The following is a 24,646-nucleotide window of genomic DNA, read 5'->3' as shown; positions in this document are numbered from 1 at the left end:
TCTTTCCCTTTCCTCTTTTCTTCCTAAAAAAAGATGCGTAGGCTGGGAAGATACCAGCATTCCTACAGGCTGGGAAGATGCCAGGATTCCTACAGCCTCAGGGAACACAAGTTTTGCAAAATGAGCAAAACTGGCATTTTGTTCTTCTACTCCCTTTCTCTCTCTTTCCCACCTTCTGCTGCTTCTTCCTTTCTTACTTTCATGCCAGATGCACTTGTGCTTCTTCACTATTACACTAGGCCAACCTTCTACACTCCCCAAATTTAATCTTCTTTTTCTTCAGGATAGCAACATCCTCTTAGTCGATTATACCCTGTTAGTTGAAAGAGCATAAGTGGAGGCTGGATTTCAACCTTTGCTTTGCTTAGCAAGTCATGCACTTGACGTGAGACTGTGAAGAAGGGACATATTTCTGCTTGTTCACCCAGACAGGAGTGATATACATAAAGACACCACATGGGCTAACAAAAGCCTTGCTTCCACACCCTCTTTTACAAGTTGCAAACAAAACTCCTGATTTCCTAATTATAAGGTACTGTCTAATTAGCTCATTGAAGTAATTCACAAGGGCATTTCCAAGGTTAAATTTAGTGTTCAATGCATGTAGTGAATCATTTCAACCCCCGTTTTGAGGGAAACTTCTCATATTTTCTCCCCCAAATAGTTTCTGCTTTGGGGGGAGTAATTTCACTGTACCTTTACTTTTGAAGAAAAAGAAAACAAAAGCCTGATAAACCTACATTGTCTAGACAAACTTAAATCTAGCTGTCATGTTTGATACCGTAATCTTGTATGCAAGTTTTCAAAATTAAAACTATTTTTATATGCCTTGTATGGCCTAAATTTAATTTAAATGTCATCTATCCATAGCATGACCCTTTCCCCTAAGCCTGTAAAAATGTTAAGAAACAAACTTTTACTTTGTGATTTTTTAAATGTCGCTTTAAAGAACAAAATAAACAAGTAAGCTCTATTCTGTGCTTAAAAGCTAATCTTTTGTTTCTCACAAGATGCACTTATAAAATTCATACTAACCTAAAGATTAATGACACTGCTCCTGCTATTTTTTGCCATTTTATATATATGTGTATATATACATGTACCTATACATACACACACACACATATATATATATACATATATATGAAAGTATACTTTTATAAGTATATTGAAGTATATGAGAATAATGTGGTTGATACATATATGTTTTCTAATTATAACTTGGGACACAGTTATAACACTGTTAGTTAATGGATCAACTCTGTACCTTGGCATCACTTACCCCACACCTTTCCCTGGGGGCAAGGTCTGTATTTTCATAATTGTCCTCAGCTATCTGGTTCTGCTGCAGGGTAAGGTTAGACTGGAAGTAAGACAATGTCAAAGTTGACCAAACTCTTTCAGAGCTTACTTTGCCACACCCACCTCCCAAAGGCTCCATCTGAGTGCTAGAGCAGCACTCAGAAATTCTATGCCTTCCTGAATCCCTTCCAAGACACTAGCCTGTTGCTGAGCATTAGTTCCTCATTTTAAAATATTAAAAAACAAAACAAAACCCTGTCCTTCCCTTTATAAAAGTGATTTGAAGATTTGATGAGGTTATATAAAAAGTACTTTGTAATCTATAAAACGTAAGTGTATACAGTAATAGTTACACTGTAGCAAATACAGACTAAGTACCAGGAATAGCACTAGATGTTTTAAAGTATTACTTCTTTTAATTCTCAAACAACCCGGCAAGTTTGATATAATTATACTCTTTATATAGGAGTTCTCTGAAGTTTAGTCAAGTTAGGTATCTTGTCAAGGTAAAACAGAAACAATCCTGTTATAGTCAGGATTAAATTTAAGTCAGTTTGAATCCAAAGTCCACACCTTTTTCACTACAGTACTACTTCCGAATATAGGCTATACTTTTCCTGTGTACCACAACCAAGGCAATGACACCATTTAATGACCTTACGCAATGAAGAAGAAAAAAACTGCAGAACAGCATGCGCCTCTAGCAAAGCTGACTGAAAAAATGTCCCTGTACTACATAACCTATGCTTAAACTTTAGAACAGACCACAGATGACCTGGAAAATCCTTTGTCTCCATAGTTTTTTATAGTTTTGATGCATAAAATAAAGGAGGAAATGAGACGTTTAAGATGCAAGAATAATATGACTTCACCCCAGCCAAGGTGGAGCTTAGGCTTTTCACCAGTTCTATTCTAGTCACATTATCAAGCAGACATGCAAATCACAAAGAAAATGGAATAGGAAAAACACACGGATTTTCTGGAAAATAGCTAAGCAACACCAGGACATTCTTTTTAGAAATGCAGAAGAGTCCTTTGCACAGTAGCTAATATTTCTTCTTTAGGCTTTGATATAAAATTTGGTTTATAACCTCAATATAGCAATATTTTTACTCTTGACAAATATCAAGTTTTCAAGTTTTCAAGTTTTCAAGTTTTATAACACTGACCTATAAATTCTGCTACTTAAAATACTTATACTATGTACACCAACTTTTACCCTCTGAGAACACTTTGCATGATAGTTTCAGTCACTGCAGTGAAAAATTGCTCAGGAAAGCAGAAATGCCTGCTTAATAGTCAATATTCTTTTGTGTCAATCAAAAGGAGATTCCATATACATAATAAAGTATATTTTTAGCAGCTCTTGAGCAAACACTTTTTAGAAGATTGAGCACAGATCTGGGGTCGTTATTTCTCATAATGGCACTACCTGATAATCATGCTAGTTCCTACATTTGCTCATTTATAAAAACTGTCAGGACCTTAACAATCATTTATCTTTAAGTTCAAAGAGGAGAACTGTGTACTCAAACAACGAACCCTCAGCATCATGACTTCCATAAATCTCTGCACTCCAAACCCAAGTTCTGTAAGATCATATCTATTAGATTAGTTTATGATCCCAAATATTCTATTGAAGTTCCTGGTTTAATGGTGAGAGCAAACTTCATCCAAATATCCTATGTCTTTAGTAGATGCTCCTGGTTTCTCAGTAGCTTCAAGGCAAAAAGCATATTCATTTGTTCCTGCCACAGCTATTGTCTTTACCTAGTATTCTGTCCTAGAGACCATGATGTGAATGTCAAAGAATGAATCTTTTTCTAGATGTTTTTGAAGGCTCCTGAGGGTGACCAATGATGATGTAGGGAACAAACTGCACATCCAATACATCCTGATGCAGATAATCAGCCTCAGAGTCTATTGTGTGAATACCTTTGGCCTCTAGGCTGGTTAAGTTGCTGTTGAAAGTGGTCAGCCAATTTTACAGCTGGCTATCCTTTTTTGTTTTATTTTAAAACCTTAAAGATTCTCTCTTTGTAAGTTGCCTCTTCTATTTCTGTGGATCGCTTTCTTTGAAACTGGGGTAAGTAGGACAGGACTTAATGGGAACACTGTTGTCTTTCCACTGGAGAGCTCTTCTCTTCTTACCATTCCTGTACCCTTCAAATATCTGTGGTAGGAATTACACTGGCATTAGGGAGAAAGTGTGGCTATCTTGTTTTTGTGCTTGCCACTTTTTAAGACTGGCCTGCATTAGTTCTGGGTCCAATTTCTCCTCAAACCTAAGCAAAGAGAATACTGTCATCCTTGTATGTTTCAATCTGATTCACCAGTGTAGGGATCCACATAGGAGAAGTATCAAAGCTTCAAAATAATGAAGTGTTCCTTTGTGGATATATCTCCTTTCGTCATAGCTATCAGACATTATGAATCTTAGAACTGATAGTGTTTGTTTCTTTACTCAGGTTACTAGGAAACTCAGAGCAAAATCTATGGCCCACTTTTAGTGAGTGAAAGGACCTTGTGGTACATATTTAAGGTACTGATCCCAGCCTTATATTATTTTTCCTTTTCTTCTGATTTTCTAATTTATTCTATTCTTCTGTTGTGATTTTAATGAAGGTAATTCAATTCTAATGAGAGTTATAAATAATAATTATAATTATTATTATATGTAAAAACGTAAGAACTAAGCTGTAATCTATAGTACCAGCTGGTCAATCACAGAAAAGATAGGGTCAAAACTGCTATACTATATGGCAAACTGATAGGCTGTTTGGAATGGGTCACAAGATCTTAAAAGAAATGCAAGTAGGATGTATCAAATATATGTTAATCAGGCTTATAGCTCCTAGATTTCCTATTTTCTATTATAACATGCTTAAGTTAGAAAGTAGAGAGCAAGCCTCAAAGATTCATGACATTAGATAAGGAACCCTATTGCTCTTACTGTTTGATTGCCTAACATAATCTCATTCTGGACACTGATTTGAAAATTCTTCCAGGATCATTTGAATTTATCCCTTGTTTTATCCCTATTTAAGTCTCCAGAAAAGCTCTTGGATCACAAATGACAAAGTAACAATGCCTATGAATTATTTTCTAGGTCTTGACTGTCAAACTGATTCTAACTAATTGGAAAGTTTTCTCTCACATCTTATTTACAGGGTCACTCAATATGATGTGTAAAGTATTAAATTAAATTAAACATGCACTAAGGCAGGAGGCTGATCTGATAAAAGATAAGTATACTCTCTCGAGTCCCTTAAATTAGGGTAGTTCACACAGACACCCAGGCATTATAGAAAAAAAAAAAAAAGAACATTCAAAACATTATACATTATAGAGACAAGAGGCCAATGTACAAAGAACAGGCAGAAACACACACAGAAATGACAAAGCATGTGGCCAAAGTGAACAAAAACAAGAGTGTGAGGTGAATGGTCATCATGTACAGCACAATTTTCATCAGCTGTTCAGCTGTATAAAGGCAAAACGTAGTTTGACTTCAGCTGCTATATTTCTTAGTGGCACAAAATAACTCAGTCACTTATGAGCTAATTTGTGTTGCAGAAACAAGGCTGTAACAAAACAGATTATAACACAACTTTATAGCATAGTTTTTCTAGATTTATATTGAACAAATGGAAATTAAAAATATCTTACCAAGTCAACTCCCCACTGAGGAGAACTCTCAGTATGGAAAGAAAATATGGTTAAAATAATAGGTCTGGTATGTAGTAAGTGCTCAATAAATGTTAGCAGCAGCTACTACCATCACTACTACTACTACTGCTGGTACTACTGCTAGTACTAGTCCTACAACTACCGTTACTACTTTTGGTGCTTCTACTCGTAAAGATGGAAACTAGAAGAGCTCTGATGCAGACACCTGTGGCACACTCAATATCTATCACTCCCTACTTTCTTGCTAACAGAATTCTGATTTTTGCTCAGGAATCTACCTCTCAGAGAAAATGACTCTAACCCCATTTTAGGGGCATATCTAGATTAGTCAAAACCAATTACGGTAATACCATTCCTTTCGCCCATGACTGGGTTAAGGGTGGGCATTTGGCCTCCTGGCCAATAAAACATGAAGGAAGTCTGCTGAGGTAGCAGGGGAGAAGCTTCGGAAAAAACTTTTCATATACTTAAGAAAGACACAATGGAGCACTTAATCTCTTCTCTGAATATTGTCAGGGTAAGAGTACCTTAGTTGCTCTGTTTCCTTTTTGATGCTTTTGAGTTCGCCTTCAAAAAACATGACCTCACGGCATTTCCCTTACTATCTGGTCAGCTCTTTGCTGATTTTAAAATGTTAAAAAAAAAAATCTTATTCAGCACACTCTAAAATATTTTTCTGTCAGAATAATCTGTCATTACCAAAAATAAAAATTTCACGTTTGTTTCTAAAATGAGCTAAGATTGATTTGACTTGTTTTGAGAATTTTATACATAATATTTACAGTCTTCTTTTTATACTGTTAAATTTTTTTAAATTGAAGTACAGGTGATTTACAATGTTTCAGGTGTACAGCAAAGTGATTCAGTTATATATATATAATATATATTCTTTTTCAGATTCTTTTTCACTATTGGTTATTACAAGATATTGAATATAGTCCCCTGTGCTTCAAAACAGAAACAGACCCAAAGACATAGAAAACAAACTTATGGTTAGCAAAAGGGGAAGGGGGAGGGATAAATTAGGGATTTGGGATTAACAGATACAATCTTCTTCATAACAGTTATTTTTCTACTGCACAGCTAGACTAGCTTTGTGCTGCCCAATACAGTTGTCACTAGCCGCATGTGGCTATTCAAATTTAAATTAGTTAAACTGAAAAATTCGGTTCTTCTGTTGCACTAGACGCATTTCAAGTACTCAAAAGCTAATTTGACTACTGGCTACCAGGCTGGACAGTGCACAGATGATAGAATATTTCCATCATTGAGGAACGTTCTCTTGGACAGTGCTGGGCTAGATTATGTGTTTTGAAAGTTTAAATTTTCATGTATTAGATTACATTTTAAAAGGCTCCAGTTTACACAACTTATGTTCAGACAGCTTTATTAACTTGGATAGCGTGAAAATAAATTTTGGTGTGGTAACTGAATTGTCTCAAATTCTGAACTAGTAGAGACAAGATTAATGAAGAAAGCATAATTATTTGTATATTCATGATACATATATGTTAAATATATCTCCTTAACATTTGCAAAAAGCTGAAACAGAAGACAAAGATAGTAATAGAAATGTCAACCTACCAATAACAAACTCCACAATCTGAGCATCTAAAATATAGTTCATGGGTAAAATGCAACAAGCCTGGCATGTGTGTCTGGCATGTTTTTTTTCCTTTTTCTGTTACCTATCATACATTATTCATATTGTATAGCACCTGTGTTATTAGACCCAAAATGTGTGCCCACCCCTACAACTACATAACAGAAATAGATGGGAATTGAGAGGTGGGTTTGCCTTTCTCACTCCTACCTAACACAGTCTAAATATGCAGTAGGTACTCCATTCTTCTTCCCTTGCATAAAACCTCTATTTTCCGAGATTCATGTTATTCATCCAAATCACTATTTGGTTTCTTCACTGCTTTCTCCTAACTTTATGATGGTCATTTCCCCTCATTTGTTAAAGAGCTTGATACCCGCTTCACAGTCTCACTATACCCTCCAAGTCCTAATAACATCCTGAGTGAATCCAACATCCACACGGAAGACTCCCCAAACTCCCTAGCCTTAACATTCCTAGAACTCCTTCACCTCCAGTCAAGGTTAGGCATGCACTCCCATGGCCACACTCCAGATTTGTTCTGAGAACAGTCTCACTTCTCATATCTTAAATTCAAATACATTCCACTCTCTGATCCCCTCACCTGCTATCTCTCTCACCCTGTTTTTCCTACAACACTGGTTCTTTAATTTTTATGCATTTTTCAAAGTTACATCCTTAATTTTCTCCCCGCTAGCCTTCTTTAGACTCCACTATCATTCCCTAGTATAGAGTGCATGGCTCAGCACGTCATTCTCACCAGTGTCCTTAAATTCTTCTTGATTTGTTTACTGTTCTGTTGTAATCTCACCTTTCCCTAACCCATTTTTATCTAAAGCATAAATCTGAGCCTAAATCTTTTAACCTACCCACCTGGCACTTAATTTTCTTCGTGTCTAGAATGCTTTCATTGTCACTTCCTTCTTTTTTGGTCAGCTGCAATTTGCCCTTTCAGATCTTTAGCTTCCCATGGGAAGAAATCCTTAAATCCCTAATTAGGCTATGTGACAATTCCACAAGCTTTTATAGCATTCCATACTTATTCTATCATATCATATCATACCATATCATATCATATCATACCACTTATCACCCTGCATTGTGATTTTCTGCGACTTCCCAAGAAATTATAAAATCCTTGAGGGCAGAGCCTCTCTCTATCACAGTCTGATAAACAGTAAGCACTCAATTATTTGTTGAGTGAATGAATAAATAATGCTGGAAACAATATAATCATTGTAATTGAAGCTACATGTAATGAATTCAAGATGTAAATTTAATAGAATTAAATACGATAAGCTATAGAGTGTGTTAGAGGTAGTATGAGGGGAAATAGAGCAGGGTAAAGAAGATTAGGAATCCCAGGGTTGTAGGGAGTAGGGAGGGTTGCAACTTTAAATACAGTATTCAAGCCAGGCCTCACGGAGAAGATGACAGCCGAGTAAAGGTGAGGTAAGGGAGTTAGCGATGCAGATATTTGGGTTGGAAGAGTATACAAGGCAAAGGGAACAGCCAATGCAAAAGCCCTAAGGTGGGAGCATGCCTGGCACGTGCAAGGAGGGAGGCCCGTGTAGCTGGAGCAGAGTGAATAAGGAGGAATATAAAAAAGATGAGTTCACAGAAGTAATAGAAGGCCAGATTGTGAAGGCCTTGCAGGCCTTTGTAAGAACTTTGGATTTAAGTAAAACAGGGAGCCATCGAAAGGTCTTGGGTAAAGGATATACTGAAACGGAATCACTCTACCTCTTCTACTGAGGGCTGTAGGGAGCAAAAGTAGTATCTGGAAACCCACAGAAAAAGCCACTTAGAGTAATCCAGTGAAAGAGTGGTAGGCAGCAGTAGGGGCAGTGAGAAGAAGTCAGATCTATGATATATTTTGAAGGCAAAGCCAATGGGATTTTCTGAGGGATTGGATATAGTCTGTGAGACAGAGAAAGGAATCAAGAATGACTCAAGGGTTTTTGGCTTGAGCCAAGAAGAAGTTGACATCTGAGATGGGAAAAACTGCTGGAAGAACATGGTTGTGGAAATGTTTTGGAGACAGCATGTTAAATAGTACATGTCTATTAAAAGTCTAATAAATGGTAAGATATGAGTCTGAAATCCATGGAAGTAGTCTGGGATGAAAATATAAAATTGGGGTCAAATAACATATGAATGGCATCGTAAGCAATGAAGCTGGATGAGATCACCAAAGAAATGAGTGTTGGTATGGCAGAGAAAAAGACCAAGGGGGTAAGTCCTGGGTACTCTAACATTAGGAAGTCAGAGAAAAGAATAGGAATCAGCAAAGGAGAATGAGAAAGAATAAGTAGCAATATAGAAGGACAACCAAAAAGCTGTAGTGTCATGGAAGCCTGGTAAAGATCAAGTAAAATAAACACTCAGAACTGATTATTGGGTTTAGCAACACGGAAAACATCTTTGACCTGACAGGAACATTTTCACTAGAATGTTGGAGGCAAAAACTTTATATGAGCAATTTTAGGGGAAAATGAGAAGAGGAATTAGATATGGTAAGTATTTTTGTTTTTGTTTTTTCAAGATAGGAGAAATAACAGCATGTTTGTATGGTTATGGAAAAACCCAGAAGAGGAGATGTTGAAAAAATCATCCACAAGTTTATGAATAAACAAGGATTAGGATAGGCATAGGCTTGGAGAGCGTAAGAGTGAGGAATAGTGTGGGAGTGTGGGTAATAGTCTGATGATATGAAATTAAAAGCTGTGGTTTTTAGATAGGAGGAAGGAAAAATTATCTGGGAGAAGTAATAAGATATAAAGAAGATAGTCAATTCACTTCCAGGCCCAGTCTTTCAAGAGCTAAGGGAGAAAATACATGTCCTTAACTTTAGAGGCCTGCAGAGGAAGCAGTATCTTCAGAGGAGAGCCAGTTTCCATTAGAACAAGAAGGTGAAGGGAAGAAAAATTCAGAGATGTCAGGATGTAAGGGATTTTGCTGATGATGGACCACGAGCTTCTGAGGGCACAGAAGAGTTTCAGTGGTTGGGCAGGGATGGGAAACAGAAGAAGAGATATGCAGAGATTTATGGAATTGGATGGCAAGAGATGAGGAGTGACATGGAAGTCTGGGACTTCTTGCCGTGGCAAACATAAAATGGAATAAAGGCCATAATAAGATTAATCCTTGTTTCTTGAACTCAAGAAAGATAATGGTGGCAAAACTGTGAGTGTTGGGGGGCCAGGGAAGTTCAGGGGGTGTGTCTCTCTCTCTTGATTCCTACTGGGCGAGAGTGTATTTGCTTCTAGTGAGAGCTTTCTCTTGATTCTTAAAGGAATTGATGGACCTGAGGCTGGTTCCATTCAGTTTCAAAAATTCATGTGACCCTCACGCACATGGATTTCTGATCAAATAGCTCACAATTTAAAAAATTTCTCTGCTCTAGGGGAAATGTAAGCTCATTTTTCATAGCAGAGTTTGGTTTTACTTACGTCTGTATTGCAGGAGCGATACCGTTTCCTTTCCCCAAGGCAATATTTTCCACCTCCTGAAGGTCTGCAAACACATTTTGTTTAACATGTGAATATAATATATCTAACCACATAAACAGTATATATATTGCTTGATGAAAACATATTAACATTTACTTTAAGAAAATAAAAAATCTGACATTTTATTAGTTATTACAATAATAATCATGCTGGTGATAGTTAGCAATAATGATTATGGTTGCTGAACAAAAAACTGAGGCAATCTACTATGAGTAACTTTATAAGGCTCTTAATTGTGATGATATACATTCTTAAGAAAATCCAATTAAATCAACGTATTTTCTAATTATCATAGTAAACAGGTATTCAGCTCAACACAATGAGTTTAAAAATCATTTATAATTAAAAGTCATTTGAATCATATTTAACAAAACACATAATCTGATACTATATGTTCACCAAGTAGAAAATGGAAAGTTTGTGTTTTTTTTCTATACTGGAAATAAGGAAAGGACACAAAATAACTCCCTGGAAATAGCTTCAGCTCAAAGTTTTTAATTCAGAAATAAATTTCTATCTCAATTCAAATATTACATGAAGTTTTAAAAACTTCAGTTTCAAAAAATTAAATCTAAATCTAAGATAGGCTTACATTATATAGATACTTTATATTACATTTAAATTAGGATGTTAAATACGTGTTATACATAAATTAATTTTTGGAGTATTTAACATTAGAGAAAGTCATATGCTATTATTTGGACATGCAATTTTTGAATGGAAAAAACGAACTTGTTCTTTTAAAAGAGGTCCAAGTCATTCTCTTAAGTATTTGGGTATATTATTTATTATCATAGGGTTTTATTCTTTTGATTATTAAATTACAGTAGCCTGCAGTTGAACTTAGGTTAACTATTCTGCACTTGTTTTAAAAAGATCAAGTCTCAATTATAATTTTGGCCCACTGGTATCAATGAGATAATTAAAGTTACACTTTGAATATATTTTGAATGCTAGTGAATGCTGACTTTAAGCAAGGGAAAGAAATGGCCCAGCTTGAACGAGCTGGGAGAAATGTGTTGGTCAGACAAAAACAAGGTAGTGGGGATGGTGGTGGCAATGCTGTTTTATGCGTGGGTGACAGTGAGCTCTGTTTAGCAGGATGGTAATAATAGAAAGTGGGAGAATGAAAACACAGAACTAATACAAAGGGAAACAATTTCAAGCTAAAAAGAATAAAAGAGAAGAAAAGAGACATTTAGAGAGAGGAACCAAAGACAGGTATCCTGAGTTAAAATGAGAAAAAATAAACAATAAAAATAGACCATCTTCTACCCCAGCAGGGGGAAAAAAGCAGAAGTGATATTATAACACCATTCTGCACGAAATAATTGCCAGGAAAGAAGGTCCTCAACCTGAGCTCTAGAAAGAAATGGGAGCACTCGACATGAAGCAGCTAAGGAGCAGTTTAGTCTCCAGGAGGACATGCAAGACCAACTAAAGGAATCATCCACCTGCAATGGGCACTGGTGGAAGGGAGAAGCAATACAGCTAGCAAGAAATACTGATGGGGCTGGCTTTATGCCAGGGGGACTCCGGCTGGAGAAAAAGAGTGGTGGGAGAGGAGCAGTCTGACCTACATAAAACAATCGTGAGGAGAAAAGTGGCTGCAGCTCCGGAAGGTGATTAATGGGGGCGTGTGAATGGAAACTATTTTAACACATGGGCAGTATTCTTTTCATTGTGATTTGTGATGCGAATCAAGGCATTTCAACCCTCAAAGTGCTCTCATTGGTCCTTTTAATACTAATGTAGCAGTAATAATTTTATGTGACATGTGAAAAGATCTTATGCTTCCTGGGAATAATGGTAATGTAGCTAAGACAAGACCTGGATTCATCCATAATTCAGTAGTTTTTGGAGGAGGAAATCTATCTGATTATTACTAGATTAAAAGTCTGGCTATATCTGGGATAGATACACAATGCTTTTCTTTTTTCTTTTTCTTTTATTTTTAGTTACATAGTAAGGTGAAAAGAAGAAAAAGAAAGTCTGTCTAACAAGGCTCCTCCACTTTCCTGTGCCTATTGCTTGTTCTGAAGACAAGCACTTGGCTCACTAGTGAAACGTTTTTACAGATAACATGTGAAACCACAGCTTTGAATCATTTCCAACTGTGTCTTTTTGTTGGCTCCGGCTTACTTTAGCTACTTACGCTGGACTGTCACAGTGTCTTAGGGATGAGGAGACGCCTCCCCCGCAGGTCCTGCTGCACTCTCCCCATAGTGACCAGGGACCCCAGCCCCCATCTATGCTCTGGGGCCAAGTGCCAAAAGGAACACAATCTCCCTGATAACACCACTGCAAGATTTCACAGAAAACACAGAATTAGATTTTAGGCAGATAGAGCTATCAGGATAGAAATAAATACATAAGGGTCAGGCATTAGCATTCTCCCAATAGATAACAGACTGAGAGTTCTTTAACTGTGTTTAGACATTGGTAAAGGTGCATGTGATTTGCAAATGATCTTTAGCTAGGCAATGATTTATAAATTTCTAACAAGTACCAGGAGTCTAAAAAACTTGACTTTACTTCTTTTTTCCTTATTTCTTCACCTCCAGACTTTTAGTGTTTCTCATTATAGAGACCTCAAAAGTCATTTTTAGATATTTTAGTATTAAAACATTTTTTTCTTTATATTCCACTATTATTAGACTCATGGAATGATAACGCAATATGGAAAGTTCCCCAGTAAGGAATTTTTATGATGGTAATTGCTTTTTCTTTAAAAAAAAAAAAAAAGGCCAGTTGAGGCTACAATAGTAAAAGAATGTGTTGTGGCATTTCATCTACATGACTGCTGCAGACATAATAAAAGTAATGCCAAGACACTAGGGACAGGGTACAGAAAAACCCTTATACACAGTGACTAGCCATGTGTATAGTCCCTGCATGAACATGTGTACTGGAATTCTTCTCAACTTTACTCTCTGCAATAAACCACACATACTGCACATAAGTAGAAAGCCAGGAATAATTTATCGAGATGCAGACATCGCATAATCAGCTCATAGCTCTAACATGATAAATCTTATTTGCAGAATTGGTAAAAATGATTTTTTTTTAAACCAAGCATTAGGCTAGGCTTTTATTGGTGCATTTTTCTGAGTTATCAAAATTTGATGAACCATACTGATGCTATGGAAGTCATTTGTTTATATCAATAACAATAGGGAACATTATTAGAGTTGAGTAACTGTCAGCAATGTTAGATTGTTAAATAAAAATTCAACCATTATATTAAAATGTAAAGGAATTATGACATGTGATGCTTTGAAAGTAATCAGTTTATTATATTAATTCTGTATATCCAGAATTCTTTCACTTTCACCATTTGTACTACTACCACTCTAGACCAAACTAGCAAATAGATAAGCTTGTTACCTGGTCCCCCTGCCTCACTTTCTTCTACCTATAATCAACCTATTCTCCAGTGAGCTATCAGAGAGCTCTTTTAAAAACATATTATGGCATTATGTCACTTTTTGGCTTAAAAGACTGGTTTCCTCCAGTCTTTAGAAGGTGGTTTCCTCCTTCCTTTAACTCTGGTCAGTGGTGGCCTTTGTGACCTAGCTTCTGCCTCCTTCTCCAGCCTTATTCTCTTTCTGGTACAGAATGCTCCAGACACACTGGCCTTATTTCTTTTCCTCCATACACTAAACCTGTTCTCTCCTCAGGGCATTTGCATTTGCTGGTCCTCCTGCGAATACTCTTCAGATTCCTTATATTGTCTTCTCATCGTTTGGTCTCAGGTCAGGTGTCACTCAATCAGAGAGGTCTTTCCTTGATCACTCTTATTCTGAAGTGGTTGTACTTCACTATCCCTTCCACCCTCCCCTCCCCCTACTCCAGGATGTATAGAGATTACATCCTCCTGTTTTAGCCCCCTCTTACACCTACTTTAAATCACCCTATTTATTTCTCAGATTACTTCCTTATTATTTTTATTGTCTCCTCTCCTTAGTATGTAAAAGCCTTGAGAGCCAAATGTGGCTATTCAAATTTAAATGAATTAAAATTAAAAATTCAGTTCCTTAGACCCACTAGCTACATTTCTAGGGCTCCCATAGCCACATGTGGCTAGCGGCTATGATGTTGGACAGAGCAGATATAGAACATTTCTATCATCACAGAATGTTCTAATTGGAAATGCTGAATGTCTAGAACAGTGCCTAGAATGTAGTGGATATGCAACAAAACTTTATTGAATGAATGAATACATTAAATTATAGAAGTCTGTGTCCTGTTTTGGTTACTACATTTCAGGAAGGAACTGGAGATACTGGAGGGTAAAGAAAGTCATATTCATCTTTGCTTCCCTGGTAGTTGGCACTCAGAGAATATTACAGTAGTTGTAACAACATAAAGGACTTCTTAAGAAAAGTGCTAAGCAATTAGGCAAGAGGAAGTCAAAATTTGGTTGGCTATAAGACCAAACATTCTGACCCTAAATCTAATAAATATTAAAGTAGGACATTAAAAAAGATTACAAGTTTTGGGCAACAAAAATTACCATGAAGAAAAAGAAAATCATCTGTCTAAAATGATGAAGCAGAGGTAGTTGGCTGAACTGATAATACAGTACCAACTCTGGGAGCAGGGCTGCTAATAATGTACATGTGAGAGGGAGAATGTTCCAGCTGCCAGCTTATGATTTACCTAACTGATCTTGAAGACCAACCATGTGCATAATGATATACCAATTGCATCAGATTTTCATCTATATAAAAGTCACAACAGTGGACCAAATAATCTCCAGTTTTACATTTTTGTTATTACAAGTAGCTATGTGTAAGAATATTTATGCCTGCACCTATGAGAGTAACTGAGCAATGTAGTATTAACCAGCAATTACTGTCTTTTCCTGTGGTTTCAATTAATGACACTTAATACTAAAAAATTCCAAATCTTAAAATTTGCCTATTTTCTTCAAGTTGGAAACTTAGCATTACTGATTTCAAATAACAATAAAATTTGACTTTACATTTATTTTATATAATCACAGAGCTGTACTTAAAGCTCAAAGAGGCTTTAGAATTCATGTGGTCTAAGCACTTCATTTTTTCACATGAGGAAAGCAGAACCTGAAGGAGGTTGACTTGCCCAAGGTCACTTACTGGCAGAAAAGGATTAGCTGTCCAAATACGCACAAAAAAACAAGTGGAAAAAAAATCAATTGGATGTGCAGGATTACATATTTGAAGACATTAAAGAATACATTAGTATATTTTACTGAACTGTTTTTACTACATAAAATACAAAATAACACTAGAGATTTTTTAAAAAACCCACTTAGCTGCAAGTATACAACCACATGTTATTTCATACCTCCTTGAGTATTCTTATAATTAGTAGAGGAAAAAAATCTCAGTTTTTGCATTTTTCAGGGGACGAAATTGTGAAGGCCACAAAAACAATGAAAGATGTAGATTCTAAAGTATTTAATAATATTGTTTTACATGTGTCCTAGATGCACACAAAATGTAGCACAGGGAAAGAAGTCACATAAATTCTCTTGTTTTCCTTTTAAAACTTATTCTGAAGGTAAAAGATAAATACAAATATTCAGTTTGTAAAATGTTGCTCAGTTCTTACCATTAGTTAATATCTACACAGCAGTAGTATTCTATAAGTGGTTTGCTAAAACCTTTTGCTGCATAAATTTATGCTATTGATTATATCTATTCCATAGAGTTATAATAGACAATTATATCAGAAAGTTAAATAACAGATTAATGGGTAAAGAATGAAGAATTCATAATAATAAGTATCAGTCATTTAGCAGCTGACAAGAGACTAGTGTCTAGTTTAACAACTAATTAACAACTCAGTCTGTGTGGGGATGACTTCAGTCTGTGTATCCTGTGTTACAAACTTGAGTTCTCATTCTAGCAATATCTTTCTTTGATCCAGAGCAAGTCATTTGTTTCTTTTCTTTAGTTTCCCTGACTACAAAATGGGGACTAACTTTAGTTTTTGATTATAATATGATTTGGATTAGGATGACTATAGAAATTAGTTCTATACAGACATACCCTCAAAGAAGTTAAAAATCTATCAAACGACTTGTTTAATTTTGCTCTCTAGCAAAATGTTCTTTTCTTTTGTGCTTTCCCCTCACCTTGTGTTTATAGGAAAGGATCTCCTTGGAATTTTTGCTCCTTCTCCTTCTGGTAGTATTAAGTATCTTGATGTAGTACATGATTTTAAGAGAAGAAACATTTAACTTAATAAATTTTTTTAGAAAACTATAGGGAACTTCAGGTGAATCCAGTTATTTGAGCTAATTTTCTAGATGACTATATTAACCAATATATACTAAGATTTTAATGTAAGTCATAATTAATATAATTGGATTACACCAAATAAAGTAGATTCAAGTATACAAATCCTACAAGCACATTAAAGGTGAGAATTTTGAGTTTTGTACTTTCTATTTTTACCTTTTTTTTTTAATCTAAAGATGCCAAACTGTAAAAGCTCTATTTCCATAGGCATAGAATTTTACTTCATGTCTTAAACTAGAAGAGTTCAATATTCAGATGGAAACTAGTTTTTAATCTTTATTCCCAAGGGTTATATCCAATCTAGTGATTTTGGACTATTCTAAATATCAGTCATATTACTATAGCCTAAATTATCCAGATAAATTGGATAAATCTGGCTTTCTTTTTGCTAATTCAGGTGTGTTTAACCAGATTCAGAAAGGTGAAAGAAGTGAAACTATCGCCTTCAAAAATAAAATTCCTATTGCTCATTCTTGCTTTTCACATTCCTTCTAAATAAAAGAAATATGTCTTTAAAACTATCTAGAAAGATGATATATTCTAGTGAAACACTTATTTTCTTAAGAAGCACTTATTAATCATTAAACAACATCTCTTTCTGTTAGGCCACTGAATTTCATGATCTCCATCAGGGAATTGTCTTAAGCAAGATACATTATAAATCAAAAAATCTAACTTTGAAAATTTGTCAGAATTCTACAAAGGAAAATTTCGAAATGAGTATATATTGCAGTATTTTAAAATAATTTTTTTAAACTAGATATATTTTAGGATGTGATTATGGTAGATCTTGTACCACAGCCAGCACTGGGTCTAGCCAGCATCTGGAATAAGATACCTCTAAGGAAATCCTAAGATTTTGAAGGAAGTGATATTGGTGATTCAATATAGAACATTCTTCCTAAATCAGAAAAGCTGAGAGTTGGAGCACAGTGCTATTAAAAGCCTTATCTTTCTGCTCTGCAGGTGCGGGAATGCTAAAGTTTATTTCAGCCGAAATTCTAAATCAGAACTTGTCATCCCATACTATTTAAATTTCTAGAGCAACTGGAAGAGTCATTCTTTCTTCACTTCTTGTGTTTATAGTTTGGGACTCAGTCAAAACATATTACATTCTACTTTAAGTGAATTAAGATCTAAGGCTGCAAATGCCCTATTATATATCCAGTGCTTTAGAAGGGCATGTAATAATCCTATTCTAATCCAGCCCTGTGTTTCCCATGCAAAAATATTAGAAATCAATGTCATATATATGTAAGCCCAAATGCTGGGTTGTGTCTCTAATTGGGGCTTGTAGAATCATTAAATCAATCTCTTGGCAATAAACCAAGTATTTGAAACCTTCTTTGTGGTCACCACCAGAGCTTGCAAGGACTGGGTTTTGATTATCCTTAATATCCTGTTCAGTAATAATGCCAACACTGCTATCAGAGTTTTTATAGTGTAGATCTTTGTTTACCATTTCATCAAATATGGCATCCCTCCGATTTCTGTCCAAAGGGCTATTGTTGATGCCATGTCTAAGAAAAGTTCTTTTTGCTGAAAGTTATATTGATTGATTTGTAGAAGCGTGACCCAGGGACACACAGTACCAGCGCACTGTCTGGGCTCATCAAATTTCCTCCTTTGGTTAATGCTACTGTCCCTGAGCACATCCATTCAGACCATATGGTTCTTATTCAGTCCTTGAATGGCTTATTCAGGCAAACATCCAATGGCTGTAATAGCGATGTCAGACCCCCCAGGACTCACGCAAAGATCAGTTTTTAATTTTTTGGCCATATTTCTTACTCCATCTGCTAAATGTGCATGGAACAGTTCCCATACTTACATGGAACATTTGTGGAACTGCGCCCCCGGGCAAAGATCCCATATCTTTTGCAGCCAGAGTTTGACGAGATCATTGTGGATCCAGTCCTCTGGATATGTCTATGCTATCACTTGAGCCATATTTCTCCTCTCCCCCCAACCTTTTAAAAAAAGATTTATTCAAAAAGCTATGAGCAGCTTTGGTTTTATCCTGCTGGCTAGACAGGATGTAGGTTCTTTCTTGTTCCTTCTGATGAGAGTAGTTTTGAAATTCAGAGTTAAGATCAGAGGTCGTGGATATACCATTCATGCTTCTGAGACACACAAACTCATGCTTATAGTCTGTTATGCTCATTACTGCCAGTTAAGACAGTCTGGCAAAGAATTTTCTGCCCACCATCATCTAAGGCTGGCACATAATAATGAAAAGTAATGATGATGCTCTAGTAATATAAATTAACACTTTCCCTCTGAGGAAGGCAACAAAAAGCTCACTGAGATATTATCTCATTCCATGCTCACAATATCTCTATGAAATATGTAAAAATAGATTTTCTCTCATTTTAAAGTGGAGATTCATTATTTTGCCAATTTTAACACTATCATATATTCTTAGCTCAACGTTCTGTCTGGGTGCCTTTTTTATTGTGATTCCAGAGGTTAACAAACTGTTACAGGTAAACAAATGAAAAATACACTTAGTAATAAAGGGTAAAACATATTGTTAACCCATCTCAGGCTCAGTGACTCACTATTCCTGTGACAATGAAAATCTGCTTTTTATCCTACACAATTTCCCACCTGAAAGTAAAGTATAATCAGAGGCAGTATAGAGGGGTAAAGTTTTCCTCTTTGGAATCAGAAAGACCCAGGCTGGAATCTCAGCTCTACTCTTAAATTGCTATGTAATCCTAGGCTTTCAAGTCTCACTTTCTTCATCTGTAAAATGGAGTTAAAACAGTACCCACCTTATAGGATTTTTGTCAGTAGTAAACAGAACAAATATGTGCCTGGCATAGAGTAAGTATAAAACTATTCATTATCATGGGACTTCCCTGGTGGCGCAGTGGTTAAGAGTCTGCCTGCCAATGCAGGGGACACAGGCCCGAGCCCTGGTCCAGGAAGATCCTACATTCCACGGAGCAACTAAGCCCGTGCGCCACAACTACTGAGCCTGCCGCTCTAGAGCCCACAAGCCACAACTACTGAGCCTGTGCGCCACAACTACTGAAGCCCACGTGCCTAGAGCCCATGCTCCGCAACAACAGAAGCCACTGCAATGAGAAGTCCGCGCACCGCAATGAAGAGTATCTCCCACTCGCCTCAACTAGAGAAAGCCTGTGCACAGCAACGAAGACCCAACGCAGCCAAAAATAAATAAATAAACTTAATAAACTTAATAAAAAATAAAACTATTCATTATATTATCATCATTATTACTGATAATGTCAACTATTTATAGATGGCAAGAACACAGACTAGCCACACAAAGTTGACCAGACCAACTGAAAATTTCACTTTAATTTTGTCATTAAGTGTTTGCATGACTGTTTTGGTTTGAGTCAAAATTCTGGGCTCTTGTTTAACATCCAAATAGGTATAGGCTTAAGAGGAAAATCCCCATTTGTCAATAGTAAACATGCTTCTCTCTTAAGGAAAAAAGCAACAACAACGAAAATTCATGAATAGATAACACGGCATATGCAGTTAGTTAAAAAAAATAAGTTAAAAATAATGAAGTGCTCAGCTCACATGAATAGTTCTTTATATTCTTTTTCCCTTAAAAATGTAAGTTGATCTAGTTCTTTGAAAGCCTTTTTATGATAGGGATATTTTGAGTGACTTCTAGTACTCTGTCCTTTTTCTTTCTAGGAGTCTGCATGTGTATTTGTTATTTTCATTCATTCATTCATTTAAAAACCTCCTAGTCCTATACCTGAATCTGTCTACAGACCTTCCATGCCTCTGGAAGAATGGCTAAGATTTGTTTCGTAGATTAATTTGAGATGATGAAATCCAATGTATCGCCTTTACGAAACTACACTCTAATGTTGTGAATATTAATGACCTCTTGGTATACAAACTTTGCTACGCTTCCAAATTCTTAAATAAATTTTCATGGAGCCCAAGTTGCTGTGCCAAGATATGCTGGAAGCTGACAAGATTCTAAGGACAGGGTAAGGAGGCAGCCAAGGGGTTCTTTTAACCCAAGCTTTTCCATTTTTTTCAAATGTATAGCTCAGGATTATGTAGAATGCATTTGAATAAACGGTTTAAGGATCAAAAAGTTGACAACCATTAGCCTAGATTAAGAAAGTGAATCTTTAGAAATCAAATACATTTCTGCCCCATTTTATTCACGTTCTCTTGTCTGTGCTTATTCTTATTTACACTTAGAAGTAATTATATCTCCCTTCTATTCGCTTATCTAAATTTAAATTCAATACTGTTAGCTTTGATATTATTTTAAGCATTTTCTAAGTAGCCTTCAAAATTGTAATTGGCATGTAAATGTCATCTCTGTCAAATATACGCACATAAGCTGTAAGATATGACATTCCAGAGCCCTGCTATTAAGCACAAATGATAAGATATTAAACATGTGTTTACCATAAAGATGACTGAGTTGAGTTCTGTGTTCTCAGATAGCCACTACTTGTTGTTTACCTATTTAGAGTGATTATATAGTTTATACAATGCTTTCAGGAGAGCTCTGAAGTTTAAAAGAATGAGTTCTTTGTGCTTTGGGTTAAACAATAAAGTAAAATAAAAAGATCCATCAGGCCTAGTAATAGTATTATTACAGGCAAATAGAAGCAGTGGCTGATTGGTATAGATCACAATAATTATAATCAATCAGTGGCAAATAAAGAACTAGATTCTCACTGTGACTTTCCCCTTACGGTTGTATATTTCTTCGAAGTACAGATTGATGTAAATTGCTACTTGTAAAAAAAAAAAAAAAAAAAAAATTGCTACTTGTCGTTGACAAGAATTGTTGGTTCCAAAATAAACCCAGATTGTTGTTTCAAGAATGCAGTTCCTAATATTTTCTATTACATCTACGAAAACAAGCAAGGAATTCTTGATAGTGTGTGAAGGTCTCTGTATTTTTATTGGCTACTCATAAAAGTTTCAAAAAAAGATCCTTAATCTTTAAAAAACGACCCTATCAATTCATACATTTAGCATAATTTACCAACATTTCCAAACTCAGCATGGAAAAGCCATCAACATGGCACTAGGTCATGGGTCCCGAATGAAGCCGTCAGCAAGGATTAATAAACTGTGACAGCTGCCCAAAAGCTTTCATTCTTTTTATTTAAATGTCAGATTGCAAGCTGAAATTCAGTGTAATCTTTTTTGAAACTAGCCCAACTAACATGGAAGAAGCCAGAACTGAGAACAGATGACAGTGTCGTTATTGTTGTAAATTCAGGCCATAGCAATAAATTTTAGAATCCACATATATAGCAATTCCTAAAGAATTTCAGGAATAGCCTAAAATATTCTTATCTGTTTGAACAATTCTTAATAATTATAGTTTTTGAAAACTAGGCTGATGAAACTGAAAATTATTTAGCAACAATTTCTATGCTCAATAAATTAACTATTCTTCTACTACATCTTTCTCTCACATTGCAATTTAAAAGTGACTCATTAGACCATAGTTATAAAATCTACTTTAGGATCACGTAATTTTCTTGGATACTGTCGGAAAAAAAACAGACATATGACTAAACAGACTCTATTAAATAAGACTGTTGTTGAACGTTTTTGTGCAAATATAACTCAAACGTATACATATAGAAAGGTGAAACTGACCCAGAAAATGCTCACTATAGTTTCCTAAACAATGCATATTTGCAGATATCAAGATAATTCATTAGGCTAGGAATTTATTATTTTCTCAAGCACATTCTAATTAGTATGCATTATTTCCTAGTGGTTGAATATCAACACCAGAAATTTATCAGTTTAGTCTACATGTTAAATAGCTAATGAATCATTTGAGCTTACCCCCTTTTCAATATTCCCAGTTTGACAGAGTGTTCCCTCAGCTGCGGGAATACTGTTGGTGACACAGCGGTTGCTTTTGCTGAGACACCAGAGCTCTCTACACACTTCCTAGGAAAGAAGGCAAAAGCAAGTTGATCAGAAGTAGAGACTAAAATCATGTCCACTCTTCTATAAAAATACCCACAGTATATAAGCAATACTAAGCATTACTTGTCTCTTGCTGTTGTTGAAGCATCATAAATGAGGATTTTGGAGGTGGTCCTTCTGGAAGGTAGGTTACTCGTTTCACAAAATCATTTTAATATTTGTCTTTATAATTCTTATTTCAGTGGATAAAGTATATCTTAGTTTTTAATACTGATTAGAATCTTTTTAAAATAATGTGCAGAAATTTCATTAATAGAGAAGAGTAGTGAGAAAGAATGAATATGTAGAAAGGAAATATATGTTTATTACTCCCCAAAACATACAAGAGCACAAACTTTCCAATTACTAATAGAGTGGCCAAGTAGGTGATTTCCTAGCCCTACTGAAATATTCAAATAAAGTGTATTTTTTAAAAAGAGAGAAAGAGAGAGACTATGGGAATGGACAGGAAGTGATTTATAAAATTCATAAATGCCTAAAGAACAATCTAGCAATGTTATTTGCAGTTCATCAATGTAGCCCACTTTCATGAAAGGGAAATTTGGTTTTGAACAAATGCGGCTATTTATGTGCCATTTCCATAACTTGATATATTTCAGATGTTATTTGGCGCTGTTTTGTCTTCTTTATTATGATTTCTCATTATCCCACCTCACCATGGGAGAATTACACTTATTGTAATGTTGGTAATATAAAATACCTCATTTTGTTCACACTTATATTAATCTATCAGCTTTTAAAATAAGCTGTCCAACATATCCCAAAGTAAAGTCTTTGAACAGCCAAAACACAGATTGCTTTGAAGAAAATACTCAAATTTTTCAGTTTATTGTTATATATGATCGTCGACTAGCATCATTACTGATATTAAAGGTTTTTAATTTAAACTGGAACCATTAAGTAAAAAATATATATTTGCAATAAAAATATATTAATTTTTTTTTTTTTTTTTTTTGCGGTACGCGGGCCTCTCACTGCTGTGGCCTCTCCCGTTGCGGAGCACAGGCTCCGGATGCACAGGCTCAGCGTCCATGGCTCACGAACCCAGCCACTCCACGGCATGTGGGATCTTCCCGGACCGGGGCACAAACCCGTGTCCCCTGCATCGGCAGGCGGACTCTCAACCACTACACCACCAGGGAAGCCCAAAATATATTGATCTTGAATGTAAAGACACATTTATATATGACATTCAATTCTATTGCTATTATTCCCCAACTGCCCTTTTATTCTCAAAACATAATTGTAAGAACTTATGCCACATATCACAAGAAAAAAGTCTGTAACTGTGTATCGTGATAGATATTAACTACATTTATTGTTGTGACCATTTTGCAATATATACAAATATTGAATCATTATGTTATACAACTGAAACTAACATTATGTTATTTGTCAATTATATCTTAATTAAAAATTTTTAAAAAGAATTTATGTCACATAAACACAATTCAGAAGTACAGTGGTAACATTGAATTCACTGGTTAACCATTACTACAAATGGAGATGCCTCACAGAGTATAGCAAAAAGAAAGAATCTTTTTGGGCCCCTCTTTAGGGTGCTCCACTCCACCAGGCAGAGAAAGAGACATAAAATTTATACTAGACTTTTAAAATACTTTTCAAAATTTATATATCATATCTAATTTATTCATCTACTTTAAATTCCATGTGGAGAACTACTGAGCTAGAAGAAAGTTAAAACATCAGAAAAGAAAAACATGTGCTGTGGATCATAATATAAAGATAAAACTTTCCTGTTCTTACAATCCAAGGTATTACAAATTCTTTCTTTCAAAGCTTCAGTTTCTGTTTAAAAAGAATGTTATTTATACTACTTTATTCTTCCTTTTCTATAGGAGATGGTTTCTTACTATATGTTCCTAAATATATTCTCTTAGTTTATTTTAAAAGCAGTAGGATTACCATTTTAAGCTCTTAAAATATTATACCATGTATCAAAAATATTCATATTCAAAGAGAAATATGTTCACAAAAACAGAGACGCATTGCTAGGACAATGTATTAGGAAATTGCTAACAAAATTATCCGTAATCCTGGACCATCCTCTTGATATTTTATGATTACTTTAGACAGAAGTAAAAGAAGCCTAAAGTTTCTTTAGACAGAACTATGCAATGAAAATTCTATCATTGAAAAGGACAGTATTCATAGAACCTATTAGGACAACACACTGTTTAGTCAAGTTATAGAAACTCTATTTTCCAAAAATGCCTTGAAAATCTCTACCCAAAATGGCAAGTGCTCAAGAT

The 24,646-nt window shown here is 35.4% G+C and overlaps 1 protein-coding gene and 1 pseudogene across 1 annotated transcript in view; both read right to left on the bottom strand.

Annotated features, from left to right (window-relative positions):
• Positions 1–24,646, bottom strand: part of ADAMTS6 (ADAM metallopeptidase with thrombospondin type 1 motif 6) — a 281,449-nt gene that overhangs the window by 79,159 nt on the left and 177,644 nt on the right. Inside the window, exons 12-14 of the mRNA XM_007457112.1 lie at positions 22,227–22,334; positions 12,263–12,408; positions 10,048–10,111 (exon numbers count right to left, since the gene is read on the bottom strand). Coding sequence (XP_007457174.1) covers positions 10,048–10,111; positions 12,263–12,408; positions 22,227–22,334 — 318 coding nt within the window. The remainder of the gene's footprint in view (positions 1–10,047; positions 10,112–12,262; positions 12,409–22,226; positions 22,335–24,646) is intronic.
• LOC103077093 (ribulose-phosphate 3-epimerase pseudogene) lies at positions 2,622–5,572 on the bottom strand (annotated as a pseudogene).

This window comes from Lipotes vexillifer, unplaced genomic scaffold, assembly GCF_000442215.2.
Source record: "Lipotes vexillifer unplaced genomic scaffold, Lipotes_vexillifer_v1.1 scaffold241, whole genome shotgun sequence".
NCBI lineage: Eukaryota > Metazoa > Chordata > Mammalia > Artiodactyla > Lipotidae > Lipotes > Lipotes vexillifer.
The sequence above is the reverse complement of the archived record's forward strand: the minus strand, read 5'-3'. Positions and strand labels throughout refer to the sequence as shown.